The 16,387-nt window shown below is 37.7% G+C and overlaps 1 protein-coding gene across 2 annotated transcripts in view; it reads left to right on the top strand.

Moving 5' to 3' along the window:
• The window catches only part of bod1 (biorientation of chromosomes in cell division 1), a 35,469-nt gene extending 19,619 nt beyond the window's left edge, over window positions 1–15,850 (top strand). The window contains exons 3-5 of one of the 2 annotated variants that reach the window (XM_072591015.1): window positions 7,848–8,047; window positions 9,681–10,629; window positions 10,958–15,850. In XM_072591015.1, the coding sequence (XP_072447116.1) occupies window positions 7,848–8,046 (199 nt within the window). In that variant the 3' untranslated portion in view covers window position 8,047; window positions 9,681–10,629; window positions 10,958–15,850. The remainder of the gene's footprint in view (window positions 1–7,847; window positions 8,048–9,680; window positions 10,630–10,957) is intronic. The other variant, XM_072591014.1, reaches the window with a different exon arrangement.
• Window positions 15,851–16,387: the final 537 nt, after the last annotated feature.

The raw sequence follows: 16,387 nt of genomic DNA, 5'->3' as shown, positions 1-16,387 counted from the left end.
TTTAAATAACACATAACAAAGATCCCAGCACCAACTCCTATGGCACACCACTAGTCACAGTCTTCCAGTCTGAGAAATAACTTTCACCCATCACCCTCTGCTTCTTACCATCAAGCCAATTTTGATGGTAGGGCTCAACAGTATCTTGCCGAACAAAAAGACCTAGGAGTGCATGTGCGTAGTTCCTTGAAAGTGGAGTTGTGGGTGGATAGGATGGTGAAGAGGTCATTTAGCATGCTCGCCTTCATTGGTCAGAACATTGAGTAAAGGAGATTGAGTGTCATGTTGCAGCTGTACAGGGCATTAGTAGACCATTTTTAGAATACTGCATACAACTCTGGTTGCCCTTGAAAAGGAAATACATTGTTAACCTTGAGAAGGTACAAAAAACATTTACAAGCGTGTTGCCAGTACTGCCAGGATTTAAGTTATAGGGAGAGGCTGAATAGGCTGGTGCTTTTTTTCCCCAAAGTGTCAGAGGTTGAAGGATGACCTTTTACAGAGCTGTATAAAATCATGAGGGGCATGGATACAGTGTATAGCCAAAGTCTTTTTTTCCTAGGGTGAGGGAGTCCAAAACTAGAAGTAATTGGTTTAAGGCGAGAGAGGAAAAACTTTAAAAGAATCTGAGGAGTGACTTTTTTCACGCAGAGAGTGATGTGTATATATCTGGAACAAGCTGACAGACAAAGTGGTGGAGGGGAGTGCAATTACAGCATTTAAAAGGCACCTGGATAGATAAATTAATAAGAATGGTTTAGAGAGATCTAGGCCAAATGCTGGCAAATGAGACTAGATCAGATGTCTGGTCAGTATGCATAAAACAGATTGAAGCGTCTGTTTCCATGCTGTATGACTATACAACTTCCTCTTAGGTAAATTTACACCTTCCCTCTATAACTCTACTTTCTCCCAAGCTTTGAAACACTTGCCACTGTCTGTTTTTGGCCAGCAACCCCAACTGCCTTATCGGATTGTCTTATTAATTTTCCCAATCAGTACACTGTTCTAGAGGCTGATTTTTGTCAGTCTCTTCCCTGTCCACTGCTTACTCATTGCTGACCTAGTACACAATCTATCAGTGGCATTTTCGCCTCTTTTTGAATCTTCTTATTCCACACTTCTTGCCTCTCATTTAAAGCAGTCTAACATCAGTGGTGGGTAGTTACTTGGAAGAATTAAGGAACAGACAATATCTCCACCTGGCGAATACTGATTAATCAGGAATAGTTAGTCAGGATGGTTAGGTTCAAGGAAAGTTGTGATTGACCAATTTAATTACAAGTTTGAAGAGGTAACGAGGCATGTTCATGAGGGTAAATGATTTTTTTTAGATTAGATTACTTGCAGTGTGGAAACAGGCCCTTCGGCCCAACAAGTCCACACCGACCCGCCGCATAACCCACCCATTCCCCGACATTTACCCCTTTACCTAACACTATGGGCAATTTAGCATGGCCAATTCACATGACGTGCACATCTTTGGACTGTGGGAGGAAACCGGAGCACCCGGAGGCAGACACGGGGAGAATGTGCAAACTCCACACAGTCAGTCACCTGAGTCGGGAATTGAACCCGGGTCTCTGGCGCTGTGAGGCAGCAGTGCTAACCACTGTGCCACCGTGCCGCCCATTTGATGTGGTTTACATGGACTTTAGAAAGGGATCTAAACATTGTCCGTCGGAGCATACTGGTCCAGCAAGTAAGAGGTCATGGGATCCAAAATTGGCTGAATAGCAGAAGGCAGAGTATGGTAATAGAGGAATGCTTCTGTGACTGGAAGTCTGTTTCTGTTAGAGTTCTGCAAGGCTAGTACTGAGGCACTTGCTGTATGTTACGAATATGACTGATTTGGACTTAAATGGAGGGGGTATGATTGAAAAGTTCATGTGACACAATAATTGAATTAGGAGGATAGCTGTAAACTGCAGAAGGATGTTAACAAACTGACCAGCTGGGCAGAGCAGTAGTGAATGAAATTCAATGCAGTAAAGTGTGAGATAATGTTCTTGGGCAGGCCTAACAAAGCAAGTGATTACACAATGAACAGTAGGACCCTCAAATGTACTGACGATCAGAGGGATCTTGATGTGCATATCCACAGACCCTTAAAGTAGCCAGGGAGGTAGATAAAGTGATTAAGAAAGCATATTGAATTCTTGACTTTAATAGCTGAAAGAGCAAGAATGACTTGGAGGTGCTGGTGTTGGACGAGGGTGGACAAAGTTAAAAATCTCACAATACCATGTCATAGTTCAACAGGTTTATTTGGAAACAGTGGCTTTCACAGCACCTCTCCTTCATCAAACGGTTGTGGAGAAAACAAGCAAGGAGGTTATGCTGGAACCATAGAAAATGCTGATTAAGCTACAAGAGGCACATTACGTGCAATTCTGGTCTATTATAAGAAGGATGTAGTTGCTCCAGAGGGGCTATAGAGGTGACTTATCAGAATGCTGCTTGCATTGGGGTGATCTGAGTATGAAGATAAATTAGATAGCCAAAGGTTGCTTACCTCAGAGCAGTGAAGGTTGAAAGGGGGCCTGACAGAAATGTATAAATCATGATGGACATGGATAGGATGGATAGAAAGGCAGTTTTTCCATTAGTAGGTGATGAAATAGCCAGAGGGCTTAGGTTAAAAGTAAGGAATCAAAGGCTGAGGAGGGTTGAGATCTTTTTCATGGACAGTGGTGAGAGACTGGAACTTCTTTGTCTGAAAGGATGATTGAGTCAGAAACACTTGCAACCTTTTAAGCAATATTTAGATATTCACTTGTGTCGCCACAGCGACCAGGGCTATGGGCCAAAAGCTGGAAAATAGGATTTGTGCAGTTCAATTTCGTTGACTCACATGGACACAATGGACTGAATGGCCGCCTGTGCTGTGAATATCTGACACTATCCATTCTGACACTAAGGTTCCTATTTGTACTTCCTTGACATCGTCCATGTCCACCCTGCCTCAGCTCTTCTGCTGCTAAAATGCTCTTTCATCCTTTTGTTACTTCTAGGCTTAATTAGTCTAAAAGATTTGCGTGTCATATTAAGTGAATCTAAGACTTCTGCCCATGCCCTGCTTGCACTAATCACTCTCAGCCCCAGGGACCCAGGTTCGATTCTGGCCTCGGGTGACTATCTGTGTGGAGTTTGCACATTCTCCCCATATCTCTGTGGGTTTCCTCTGGGTGCTTCTGTTTCCTCCCACAGTCCAAAGATGTGCAGGTCAGGTGGATTGGCCATGCTAAATTGCCCATTGTGTTAGGTGCATTAGTCAGAGGGAAATGGGTCTGGGTGTGTTACTCTTCGGAGGGTTGGTGTGGACTTGTTGGGTTGAAGGGCCTGTTTCCACACTGTAGGGAATCTAATCTAAATTAAACGATTTTCAAAATTTTCATAAGATCATAAGGAGCAAAAGCAGGCCATTCAGCCTTTTGAGTCTGCTGTGCATTCAATGAGAATATTGCTAATCTGATAATCCTTCTCTCCATTTTCTTGCCTTTTTCCCCATAGCCTATTTTTTTTTTAACTGTCTGTCTCATTCTCAAATATACTTAATGAATTATGGTAAAAAAAATTCTACACAGTATTGTTTGAGAGACTAATTCCTCATCTTTGCCTTAAAAGGGCAACCCCTGATTTTGAGATGATGCTCTCTGGTTCTACAGTCTCCCATAAGGGGATACAACCTTTCCACATTGACCTATCGAGTCCCTAAGAATTTTGTATGTTTCAGTGAGTTCATCTCTCATTCCTGTAAACTCCCGTGAATGTGTGCCCAACTTACTCGACATCTCCTTGTAATATAGTCTCTCCACATCTGGGATCAGCCTAGTGAACCTTCTATGGACCACCTCCAATGTATATTTTCCCTTAGGTAAAGGGCTCAACATTGTTCACAATATTACAGTTATAGTTTTAGCAAACCTTCTCTATTTTTATACTCTATTCCCTTTTGAAATAAAGGCCAAGATTCCATTTGCCTTTCCTGTTACCACCTGAACTTGTAAGCTTTTTGAGATTCATGCACAAGGACTCCCAAATCCCTTTGCTGTAAATTTCTGTTGTCATCAATTTAAATACTATTCAACTCCTTTATTCTTTCTGCCAAAATGCAGAACCTCACATTTTCCCACAGTATATTCTATCTGCCAAGTTATTGCCCACTTGCCTTACTTGTCTATATCTTTGTGTCGTCATGTGCACTTGCCTTTCCATCTTGTTTGTTTTGAATACCTTTCAGGACCTTGCTGTTCCTTATCTCTAATTTCCATCAGTTCTAGATATCTGAACTCCTCTAATTCCAGACTCTTGAGAATTCAAAATTTTAAACAGCTGCATCATTGTTTACATAATCAGTCGCCTACACCCTGTGCTCTGAAATTCCTTTCCTCCTTGAAGAGTTCAAATGCTTGGCCAAATCGATAGGTTTTAGTCATCAGTCCTAATATCCCTTTGATTTGGTGCCATTTTTCTGGTTGAATAATACCACAAAGGGGTACCTTAAGTCATTTTATTACATTAAGGTGCTATCCAAATGTTTGTTGTCGTGCTTGAACATAAAAGATTGAGGGGTAATCTGCGCTCTTTAAAATATTGAAAACACTTGCAAAGTCAGATGTAGAGAAGCATTTTCCTCTGATCTAAAATTGACCTCTTTTGCTAAAGAATACAACTTTCAGAACCTTTAGAATTGAAGGAACATACATTTGCTACCATTTTAGAATTTTATGTTTTGATGTCTAAGATTATGATCATTGGAAGTGTTACTGAATGTTAGGCAGCATCTAGGTGCTTCAGTCAATAGCTTCTAGATTGTTTGTTTATAATCTAACCTCTTTCCAAATGTTCTGTCCTTTTTAAGTTGCAAACTAATATGTTTTAATCAGCCTTATACCGAAGGAAATAAAAAGGTTGCCTGCAATAGTATTGAGTTTAACAAGCAAGCTATATGGATAGAATTTGCTTCATTGTAATTCAACAACAGTAGTCTTGGATAAATGAAATAAAGAAGGGTAGAACTTTACACTAATTACCATCAAAATAACTTGGCTGTAATACGTTTAATATCTATTTGGTTATAAATTCTGGTTTTGTAATCATTCCTCAAAAGCAATTTCTCATCCTTTTCCAGAATAGTCAACAATCTCAAATGTCTTTTTCACTCTCTTAAATTTTCACTGTCATTGACAGTTTTTCAGAGTATTACTCACATAACTGTTAGCACATATCTGTAGATTTGTTAGTTCGTCTATACTGCAATCACTGTCTTCATGTTTGTGAACTTCGTAATAATCTTCATTAAACTACATGAGTCTGTGGGGAAAAAAAAAGAGGGTGATGGTAGAGGGTTGTTTTTTGGATTTGGAGACCAGTGACTAGTGGTGATCATTACTGGTTCCACTTCTGTTTGTTACTTATATAAATGATTTGGATTAAAATATAGGAGGCAATGTTTGTAAATTGCAGATTACCCCAAAATTTGCAATACAGTGGATTGTGAGGAAGGTTATCTAAGATTACAAAGAGATCTTGATCAATTGGGTCAATGAGTTGAGCAGTGGTAAATGGAGTTTAATTTGGATAAATGTGAGGCATTGCATTTTGGTAAAACGAACAAGGGCAGGACTTAGGTAGGGCCCTAGGCAGTGTTGTAGAACAGAGACACTTGGGAGTTCAGGTGCATAATTCTTTGAAATTTACATCACGGATAGACAGGGTGGTTAGAAGGCATTTGGTACGCTTGCCTTCATTGCTCAGATCTTTGGGTATAGAAGTTGGGATGTTATGTTGAGGTTGTACAGGATGTTGGTGAGGCCTGTTATGGAGAACTGTGTGCAGTTCTGGTCACCCTTCTATAAGAAGGATATTATTAAATTGGACAGGGTTCAGAAAAGATTGTTACCAGGAATAGAGGGTTTGAGTTTTAAGAACGGACTTGGTGAGTAAGCTGGGATTTTTTTTCGCTGGTGCATAGAAGATTGCAGGGGGACCTTTTTTATAGAGGTTTATAATCTCTTGAGGGATGTAAATAAGGTAAATATAAAGGGTCTTTTCCTTCGGGTGGAGGAGTTCAAAACTAGGGGGCATTAGTGAGTTTTGAGAAGATTTCTAGCTCAGGTTGAGGTTCCGGATGTCGGTTTGCTCACTGAGCTGGAAGGTTCATTTTCAGACATTTCGTCACCATACTAGGTAACATCTTCACTAAGCCTCCGAATGAAGCACCGGTGGTGTAGTCTGCTTTCTGTTTATATTTTTGGGTTTCCTTGGGTTGGTGATATCATATCCTGTGGTGACATCATGTCCTGTTCTTTTTCTCAGGGGATGGTAAATGGGATCCAACTCAATGTGTTTGTTGATAGAGTTCCAGTTGGAATGCCATGCTTCTAGGAATTCTCGTGTGTGTCTCTGTTTGGCTTGTCCTAGGATGGATGTGTTGTCTCCCTAGAAGTGGTGTTCTTCCTCATCTGTATGTAGGGATACTAGTGAGAGTGGGTCATGTTGTTTTGTGGATAGTTGATGTTTATGTATCCTGGTGGCTAGTTTCTGCCTGTTTGTCCAATGTAGTGCTTGTTACAGTTCTTGCACAGTATTTTGTAAATGACATTTAGTTTTGCTTGTTGGCTGTCTAGGGTCTTTCAAGTTCATGAGCTCCTGTTTTAGTTGTTAGATTTGTGGGCTGCCATGATGCCGAGGGGTCTGAGTAGTCTGGCAGTCATTTCCGACATGTCTTTGTAGGGGAGAGTGGCTAAGGTTTCTGGATGTGTTTTGTTTGTTGCTCAGAAATTGGCGGACTGTATTCATTGGGTAATTTTTTTTAGGGGCATATTTTTAAAGTGAGAGCAGAACGTTCCTTTTTTAAAAGGGCTTGAAGGACAACTTTTTTTTTAAGAGTGATTTGTGTGTGGAATTAATTATGAGAAACAGTGGTGGATGCAGATACAGTTACAACATTTAAAAGACATTTGGATAAGTAGATGAATAGGAAAGGTTCAGAGGGATGTAGACCAAATGCCAGCGAGACTAGTTTAGTTGGGAACATGGCTGGAGTTGACTAGTTGGACCGAAGGGTCTGTTTCCATGCTGTATGACTATAAATAGTATTTCTAAATTAATGTGTAAAACATACTTTTGACCTGAGTAATAAACTCAATATTTTTACCTGCATCTTCTGTCTGATTCAGATAGGAAAGGATTCATTTGTGCATACTATAAATTTTCTTGTTGATCCTTCTTGTGATCTTTCTTAACTTGAATATTTATTAATAATCTAACTAAGTATTTTTATTAATTGTTTACCAAATTAATTTTTCCTTCCTCAATGTTCCTTCAATATTAATAACACAGCTTCTGTTTCCTTGAAATGTTTTGCTGTTTGATTGTATGAAGGAATAAATAGAATTGTCACAAGAATTCAAACCTCAGGTGCAGTTGTGCAAGTACTTTGTGTCATTTCTAATACAAGATTCACTGAAGTAAGTTGGATTTATATAGCACCTTTTGACATTGGTAAAACCTTGTCAGTGGTAACAAACAACCACATGCCACTTAAAGATTGTTTTTAGTTTACAAAAATGCCTACTGTCTTGTGATCACTAAAATTTATTTCTGTAGTTTCTGTATATAACTGTAATCACAGGAACATACTTACAACTATTGATCTCAACTTTACTTTTAGAATGAGGTGTTAAAGTTAGGAATCATCATTCAATGCATGCAAATTATATTTATAACCTCTTTAACGCAGTGTGAAAAATTAATATAATATTGATCTAAACAACTGATGCAACAGAAAAGCTTACCTGTGAGGGCACTAAATTAATTTTTTATCTTAATTTATAACCCAGATCAGGCATGTTGGAATCAGGCGTTGACAGAATTATCTCTCAGGTTGTCGATCCAAAGCTGTATCACATTTTCAAACCACAGATAGAGAAGGCAGTCCATGAATTTATGGCTACAGAAATGAAAGAGGACGTTGTGCCAAATCCACCTCCAGAGCCTGAAAAACAAGAGCTCTCTGCTTCAGCTTCAGGTACACCCTGAGGTCTTGTATCATCTTTTTATTTTTCTCTTTTTACATTCATTTGTCATGTTTATTTTTTTGGTCCATCAGTTTCTCACTGGGAAACAAAGTCATTTAAAGATCGTCCTGCAGAATGTGCAAAACTGTAGGTTTATATTTTCTTCAAGTTGCTCATAAATTCATATAGAGTCATGTGATTCACAGAATAAAACTGAGCACACGTAATCAGATGCAAAAAGAAAATTGTCAAGTCTATAAAATGCCAATTTTGAGCAGGAGAAAATATTTGGCCACTTATCAACAGGGTATCTATTTTGTGTATAATCTACTAAACTGTGAAGTGATTGCATGGTAGTACAGAAATTGAGCATTCATGAGAAAAGATGTGTGATGTTGAAGTGTTTTATCTTGTACTCGGACTAAAATTACAAGAATACCAGGGGGAGGTGATGACCTAGTGGTGTTATAGCTAGACTATTAATCCAGAGACCCAGGTAAAGTTCTGGACACTCTGGTTTGAATTCCAACATTATAGATGATGAAATTTGGATTCAATAACGTCTGGAATTGACAGTCTAATGATGACCCGTGAAACTGAGGTGACTGTACACTTAATCCTAATTGTCCCTTTTAATGGTACATCTGCCGTTTCTTTTTATTTATGCATTAGCAGTAGTTTGTTTAATTCTTCAAGTTTTCAGTTCTCTAGGTCAAGTTAGTATCAACAGTAGAAAGTTGTTCTGTTTGCATACATACTGCCTCACACTTTTCAATTATGAGGAAAACTGCTGATCATGTCTTTAGCAGCTTGGGTTTAATAATGTGGGACTAATATTTCTTGTGTTTTCAACATAGTAATTTCTAGATTGTTTGATGTACAGTTGTTTACACTTTGCCATTTCAATACATTTTAAATAATGATGAAGTTTTATCAGCATGTATTTGCAAAATCTCTAAGCATGAATGTGGATCTTGAAAGATTTATTCAATATGTATCTTGAATGTGTTGTCTCTTTATCATGAAATATTTTCCAGCATGCTTGCAATGAAAAGGTGGAGAAGCAATAAATTGAATAAAACAGAAAATGGATTGATCTTGGTGGAGAAATAAAAATGAGGATGTTTTTAGAGTAAGAAATGGCATGGTAAATGAATTTGAATTGTGTTTTTCAGATAGAACATAGGTAGATCAAGGTTCTGGATGTAGGTTTGCTCACTGAGCTGGAAGGTTCCAGACCCTCAACCTGAGGTACAAATCTTCTCAGAACTTGCTAATAGGCAGTTAAAGTTCAATAAAGTGAACGGGGAATACATAAAGGCCTAAGTCTGAGAACTGAGGAACGTAGAGCAAATGTAATTCTGGACTAGGTTGGAGCGATAGAATGAGCAAAGTCATAGATGTATTTGATGATCAGGAAATAGATTCTTTAACATGCTATAGAGCATAAGATGCCAATATCAGTCCATGAGAATGGAGTGATGGATGAGTAAGACTTGTGTGAGCCATCTGTAGCTGTTTTTGACAAATTTGAAACAATTAGTGTGTAATTATCCAAATTGTTAGAAAACACGAGGATCTGTTGGGACGTGTAAAGTTCACATTAAAGGTCTGTTCGTATTAGAGTTTTAAAAAAAAACATCATTTTTCTTTCAGGTAGCACTTCAAATGCCCTAGCACCAGCATAATATTTTCTGCCCTGAGCAGCAGCATCTTCAACTGTAATTGCACGATCAGTTAAGAATAAATTTCATTCTGAGGCAAAGTCCTTTTCTAGGATAAACCAAGTTGGATGCTGTCAACTGTTTACAGCAGCATTGCTGCATCATTATGTTAAATAGAGGAAGTCATGGGAAATGGACACTGAAGAAAACATGAAAGTTGTTGGATCGTAATTGCAGACAGAATTTGGGGACTTCGGGAACCAATGTGAACAGACGCACTGATGCTTTGGGCAACATTTCAAACTTTGAAGAAATATTAAGTGATTAGAATAAATGAGGAAAATGTTATATTATAAATGGACAAATTGTGACTTCCATTGAAGAAGAACGTGTACTGAGGAGATGAAGTTTTTAATTTCCAATTTCCTATTTCATGCAAGATAGCCTACCTATCCAAAAGGTAACTCCCTTTTCTAAAAGTGCATTGATTCTTTGAATTTTTTTTGCACCAAAATATAACATTTACTTTCTTGGGAGTGCTTCAGAGAATACAGCGTAGAAAGAAGATCTGTGCTTATGTTGGCATCTTTAGAACATTTAACGCTCAATTATTTATGGAGTAATGATTTGAATACCCTGTATGTCAGTAATTCAAGATTGGCTACATAAATCCACTAGTGAATGGGTTAAATAATTTTCCAAAAATTCTTTTGTTAAAATGTTACTTTAAAAATATTGTATTGAAAGCTTCTATTTGTTCTAAATAATTTATACTGCTGAATTTACATATTTACTCATTACAATTAAATCAGATCATCGTTCATTGAAAATCCTGGTAATTAGTCAGCTGCATATTTGTCTTGTTTTACAATTGCTGTTTTGTTCTGTCTCTCATATTCTTGCAAAAGCCTTATGTTGGGGAACAAGAGATGCTATCTTAGGCGGCACGGTGGCACAGTGGTTAGCACTGCTGCCTCACAGCGCCAGAGACCTGGGTTCAATTCCTGCCTCAGGCGACTGACTGTGTGGAGTTTACATGTTCTCCCCGTGTCTGCATGGGTTTCCTCCGGGTGCTCCGGTTTCCTCCCACAGTCCAAAGATGTGCAGGTCAGGTGAATTGCCATTCTAAATTGCCCATAGTGTTAGGTAAGGGGTAAATGTAGGGGTATGGGTGGGTTGCGCTTCGGCGGGGCGGTGTGGACTTGTTGGGCCGAAGGGCCTGTTTCCACACTGTAAGTAATCTAATCTAATCTAAAAATCTAATCTTAGCGTACTGACTCCTAGATTTTCTTTTCTTTTTGGCACTGACATAGCCACATATTACACATTCATTAAAACTTTAAGAAAATTGGACTAACAGAAGCTTAATTGCCATATAATTGAGTACTAAAGTGTCACTTGCATGGAACTGATTTGATGCTGTAAAGCAATGCTGGATATTTCTCCATCTTTTGTTCTGTGTCTTGGCAGAAGTGCTGTCTTCTAATTACCAGCTATGTATATGAACATTTGGAATTTTGTTGGTGTGACCTGAGCAGAAGAAGTTCTAAACAAAAAAAAAGGACTGCCTTGTGAATTTATTCTTTGATTTTTTTTGTTAACTTCTTTCAAAAGTAGTGCACCAAACCCCTGCCCCCTCCCCCCACCCCAGTGCAGATCAGTTTACAGAATTGCATTTGTAATAATATAAATTGCAAAATGGCTTTGCATCTGCCACGTTAAACAAGTAATATATTTCAACACTCAGCTCCATAGTTTGAATGTAGCTCCACTTGTGCAAGAAATGATGGATGAGATCCATGAAGAAATCTTGCACTTAAACCTTAAGAAATAGGAGTAGAATTTAGTCATTCACCCCATCGAGTCAGATCTGCCACTCAATCATAGCCTATATGTTTCTCAACTCCATTCTCCTGCCTTCTCCTCCATAACTCTTGATCCTGTTGCTAATCAAGAACCTATCTCTGTCTTGAACACACCCAATGACTTGGATGCCACTGTGCTATGCAGAAATTGCACATTACTACACAATTTCACGGATTACAGAGTTACACAGATAACCACCCTCTGGCTGAAGCCATTCCTCCTCATCACAGTTGTAAAGGGTTACCCCTTCACTCTGAGACTGTGCCCTTTGAACCTAGTCTCTCCTATGAGTGTAAATATCTTCTCCACGTCCACTCTGTTCAGACCCCTCTGTATTCTGTAAGTTTCAATCAGATACCCTTATCTTTCTAAACTCCATCCAGTACAGACCCAGAGTTCACAACCTTCACCATATGACAAACCCTCCATCCTTGGGGTCACCCTTGTAAGCTTTCTGTAGAGCCCCTCGAAGGCCACCTTGCCCTTGCTTCGTTAAGGAGTCCAAGAATCTCATTATTCCAAATATGTTCTGAAAAGAGTCTCATACAGCCTCTCCAATATATCTCTGCTATTGTATTCAGTGGCCTGCTTAAAATGAATGCTAACATTGCACTTGCCTTCATAACTGTGTCATGAAAATCTACTGTGAAGCTTACATGTGCACAACTGTATTGGGTAAGAATTATGGGAGACAGAATTCTATCTCTGTCATTTTTATATTGTCCCTAACCTTGAGCTCCAATTCTTTTATCCTGGCATTTGGGTCAGCTCCCTGTATTTGCATTATTAAATTCAGTTTCCTTTATCCCAGTGAAAAACAACAGACATTGCTTTCTAATAGAATTCTAGATCTACAAGGATAAGGCAACTTGAAGGCTTCAGATTCGGTCTGAAGTCAGTGCTAACTTGGGAAATCTTCAACAGGATGGGACACCTTCTCTCTCTTCAGAGCCTTTAGTTTTAGTAGGTCAGGGGTGCTGCAACTATTTGTCACAACAATTATAACTGGACTTTTCCATGATGGATGAGGACAAAACTCAGTAGTGATAGTTCCCACAATTGAATGTGCAGCCTCATTGGCTCAGACTATTCAAGTTGGTTTTGATTTGGTAGTCGCTGGATTTCCGTACAGCTCTATGAATTGCCTTAAAGCAAGGGGATGGAAGAAGATCTAAATTCAGACAAGTTAAAAGTTCAAGAGGCTTTTTGTTTTTTTTTAAGCTAATTTTGATTTGGTTTCTTTTCCAGCATAGTTTTTATTAAACTTCTCTAGCAAGAAGTGTTTTTTTTTGCCCCATCCCCTTCCCGCAGGTAATGAATTATGTAACTTTGCACGTTTGCTAAATGATTCTGCATTTTCATTTTACTATAATATCTGGGTTCTCCTTCAGAAAATGTCACTGAAATGGGCTGGGAATGACAGTACCTCATGGCCCTTGTGCCTATTCTCCCCTGATCATTTGGTTTGGATTTCAAAGCATACAACCAAGCATAAATTTCAGTAATTTTACTGCATGTTCATCTAAAATTGCACAGATTATGTTCTGGTAGTTTAGACCAGGGAAGTGAAGTATCTGAAGTTAGGATTTTTGCCTTAATTTTTGAAATCCAAGTGACTCTAATCTAAAGCTAAAGTTTGGATCACTGGACATGTACAATAATTAAGCATTGAGCATCAGCAGCAAAAACCCGAATGCTTGGCCCAGTTATTTAAAAGCCTCCTTGGTACCTTGAAGTGGCAAGACTTAGTCTGCTATGTAGGATCATATCTGCCTCCAGAGCCAAGTACCCTACAAGTAGGCTGGACTGTACAATGGTCAGTTGAGAAATCCGTTATTTCAGGAGAGAAGGGAAAGAGAACTATTTCATAAATGAAAATGAATTAGAGACTCAGCTTGACCCAGCAGGGTATGGTTTCGCCAATAGCATAGAACATGGGGAGAACCCAAATATATGTTTCATTCTGGATGTGTGTTTTCCCTTGGATCAACCCCACATTTTATCAACCATATAATTTCAGGAGTTAATTTAGTACTGTTCATCTCAATTTGTCCTTCTGCTGGAATCTTTAATATGAAGTAAAATCTGGGACAGTAAAATCCCAAATGCTCAGGGTTGTGTTTTCTTTTTTTCTCCCCTGTTTATTTTGTGGCCAATTTAAGTTGCATAGAGCCATTTATGTTGCATAGAGATCCTTTTAAAGACAGGTATTTTCCACCTTAAAAACCAATTAGGTTAAATAAAAAGGTTATACTTTGCCAAGTATCAAGTTAGAAATCTTTTAGTGCTTCCAATGGTTTTGCACTGCCCCCAAGTTTTAGTTGAATCACTGGATTACCAAGACTGATTTCAGAGCACTCTGCACAAAGTAGACCTTTTGTTTTAAATTACTGAAAGCCATAAGTATCTTTCTGTCTAGACTAAGAGTCAACAGGGTACCATTTATAAAATTAACAATGATGTAGAATTGTTGGTTCTGTGAACTAATTGCAGGGCTGGTTCCTTGCAAATGTATGGTTACATGTCTTTAGTCCTGTAGAAGGTGCACAGAAGCACCCATTGTACTAGCATTCAGTACCTAAGGTTAAATTTATGGTGGAATCCTAAATTGAGTTGCTCACTAGGTCTGATTGACCTATATGATTTTTATTGACACTTAATGTATATGCTAGCTCCTAGATGCCTTGAATATCTTAACCTTGGTGGAACACCTTTCTTTGTTATTTTTCTAAATTAAATTCTAACATTTCCAAGGGCCATATTTCTGGATTGAGTTCACTTCATTTTTGTATGCTTGTGTAATCTATTTAAAAATTAATTGGTTGCAACTGATAGTAAAATTCAATGGTCTCACTTTTGATAGTTGTGAATTAGTTCTACTGCAATTCCAGAAGTTACACACACTTTTCTTTACAAAATCTTTCCTGTTATACGCTTTCAGTAAAACTCAAGATATCAGGTGATGTTAAAATAATTTTTTTAAAAACCTGTTTTGGCTCTGAAGTGGAAGACTTGCAAAATTTAAGTGCACTGTATATGTCTTATTTTGTAAGATGGAATTGAAACTACATCAGAGATATCTAATCAACATTTCATGAGTAGTGCAAACGATATCCATTTTGGATTAATGTTATACTTGAAGTGCAATTTGCAAGTTTTAGGCAAGTTTAATAAAATTGATCACTGTAGCTTCTTCCTTTTCTAATGTTTACTGCAACATGTGAAAATTGATATGATTATTTTTTAAATGTAGACCAGAACTAATGAGTTATATATTTATAGAAATGCCATTAGTATAGATCATTTAGTATTGTAATTTAGGAAGTATCCTTGTGACAGAAATTTATAATTGGCCAAAATATCTCCATGAATAAGTTTAAAATTTAATGGATTTCCACCTCATTCTTAAAAACTGAGTTGCATCATGGGATTGGGGTCGTCATTCTCTGAAATGACAATCACCAGAATATGCACAAATAAAAGAATTGAACAGAAAATCTGCAAATTGTGATCAACGTGGGCAGCAGATAAAGAAGCAACAAAATTGAAGAACATTTTCTAGCATTTTACAATTTGATTTATAGATAAATTCTGAACTAATTGAAATCTTTCAGTCACAACAGTTTATTTTTGATAACTTGTGGACCTTTTTTAAAAAAAAACCTCACCTAAATAAATGTTATCTTCATGTCTGTCAGTTTCTAACTTGAAGAAAAATCAAACACTGTACTGATGTCTTGATGTTGATGAATAAAATAAATTTACTCAGGTAGATTATGCTATATTATTGTTAATAAAGATATGGTAATAAACCCAAAGATGAAGCATCAATCCTGTAAATTCTGCTCCCGCATATCTACTTAGCTGGTCAGAACTCAAATAATAACATTGTCACTTTTTATTTCAACAGAGCAAATAAAAGTATGGAAATTAGGCCCAAGAAAATTATTGGTTGTAATTTAAAAGGAGTCTGATTCTGTAAGCATTATAAATGTATTTAATTAACTTTACTGTTTAAAAATAGTTAATTTATAAATCTGGAGGGTCTTCTAGAAAGTTAACATTCAATGTATTCTGTATGATGTATAAAAAATCCATTATTCTTGTGTTTAGGTTTGATGTCCAAATGCTGTATTTTTAAGAAGGTGACTTCATTGATCACCAAATTCTGGGAAAAAAAAACTTTACAATTCCCTCCTTTGAAATGTATGTTCACCATTTGTGACAGCTGCACTATGACAATGTAAAAATGCATCATGTTTAAATAAATATGCCAATTGTTTGGCTTCAAATTAATGTGTTGAGGCACTATGTGGTTCTTTGAATATGTTGCATTAGACGTTGACTGGATGTTATTCACACCTGTAGTTTCTCAGACAGAATAGGAAGGGTGTAGAGGGATATGGGCCAAATACTGGCAAATGGGGCTAGATTAATTTAGGTTGAGTTGGACCTAAGGTTGTATTTCTGTTCATCTGTGACACTGTAGGAAGAGCTAGTGTTGAAACGGTGCCCCCTTGGGGCTTCCGCAAGAAATAATCCTCTACACTGGAGAGAAGGAAAATTCATTAACCACTGCTGTTTCCTATTACCCAGGCAATTTTATATCTGTGTTTCTATTGAAGCTTTTTATTCCATGAGTTATAGCTTATTCCAGAAGTCTGTTGTATAACACCATATTAATTTTTTTTTTGAAAGTTGTCCTACATCAAAACATTGCCCTCATTAACATTATCTCTTATCTCTTCTAAAAACATGGTTTTCCCTTGAGGAATTCATGCTTTTGTTAATTAACAGTATTTGTCCAAACTATTAATTTTGGCCCACGTTATC

Source organism: Chiloscyllium punctatum, chromosome 20 (genome assembly GCF_047496795.1).
Source record: "Chiloscyllium punctatum isolate Juve2018m chromosome 20, sChiPun1.3, whole genome shotgun sequence".
Taxonomy (NCBI): domain Eukaryota; kingdom Metazoa; phylum Chordata; class Chondrichthyes; order Orectolobiformes; family Hemiscylliidae; genus Chiloscyllium; species Chiloscyllium punctatum.
Note: the sequence above shows the minus strand (reverse complement) of the source record. Positions and strands in the feature narration are given on the sequence as shown.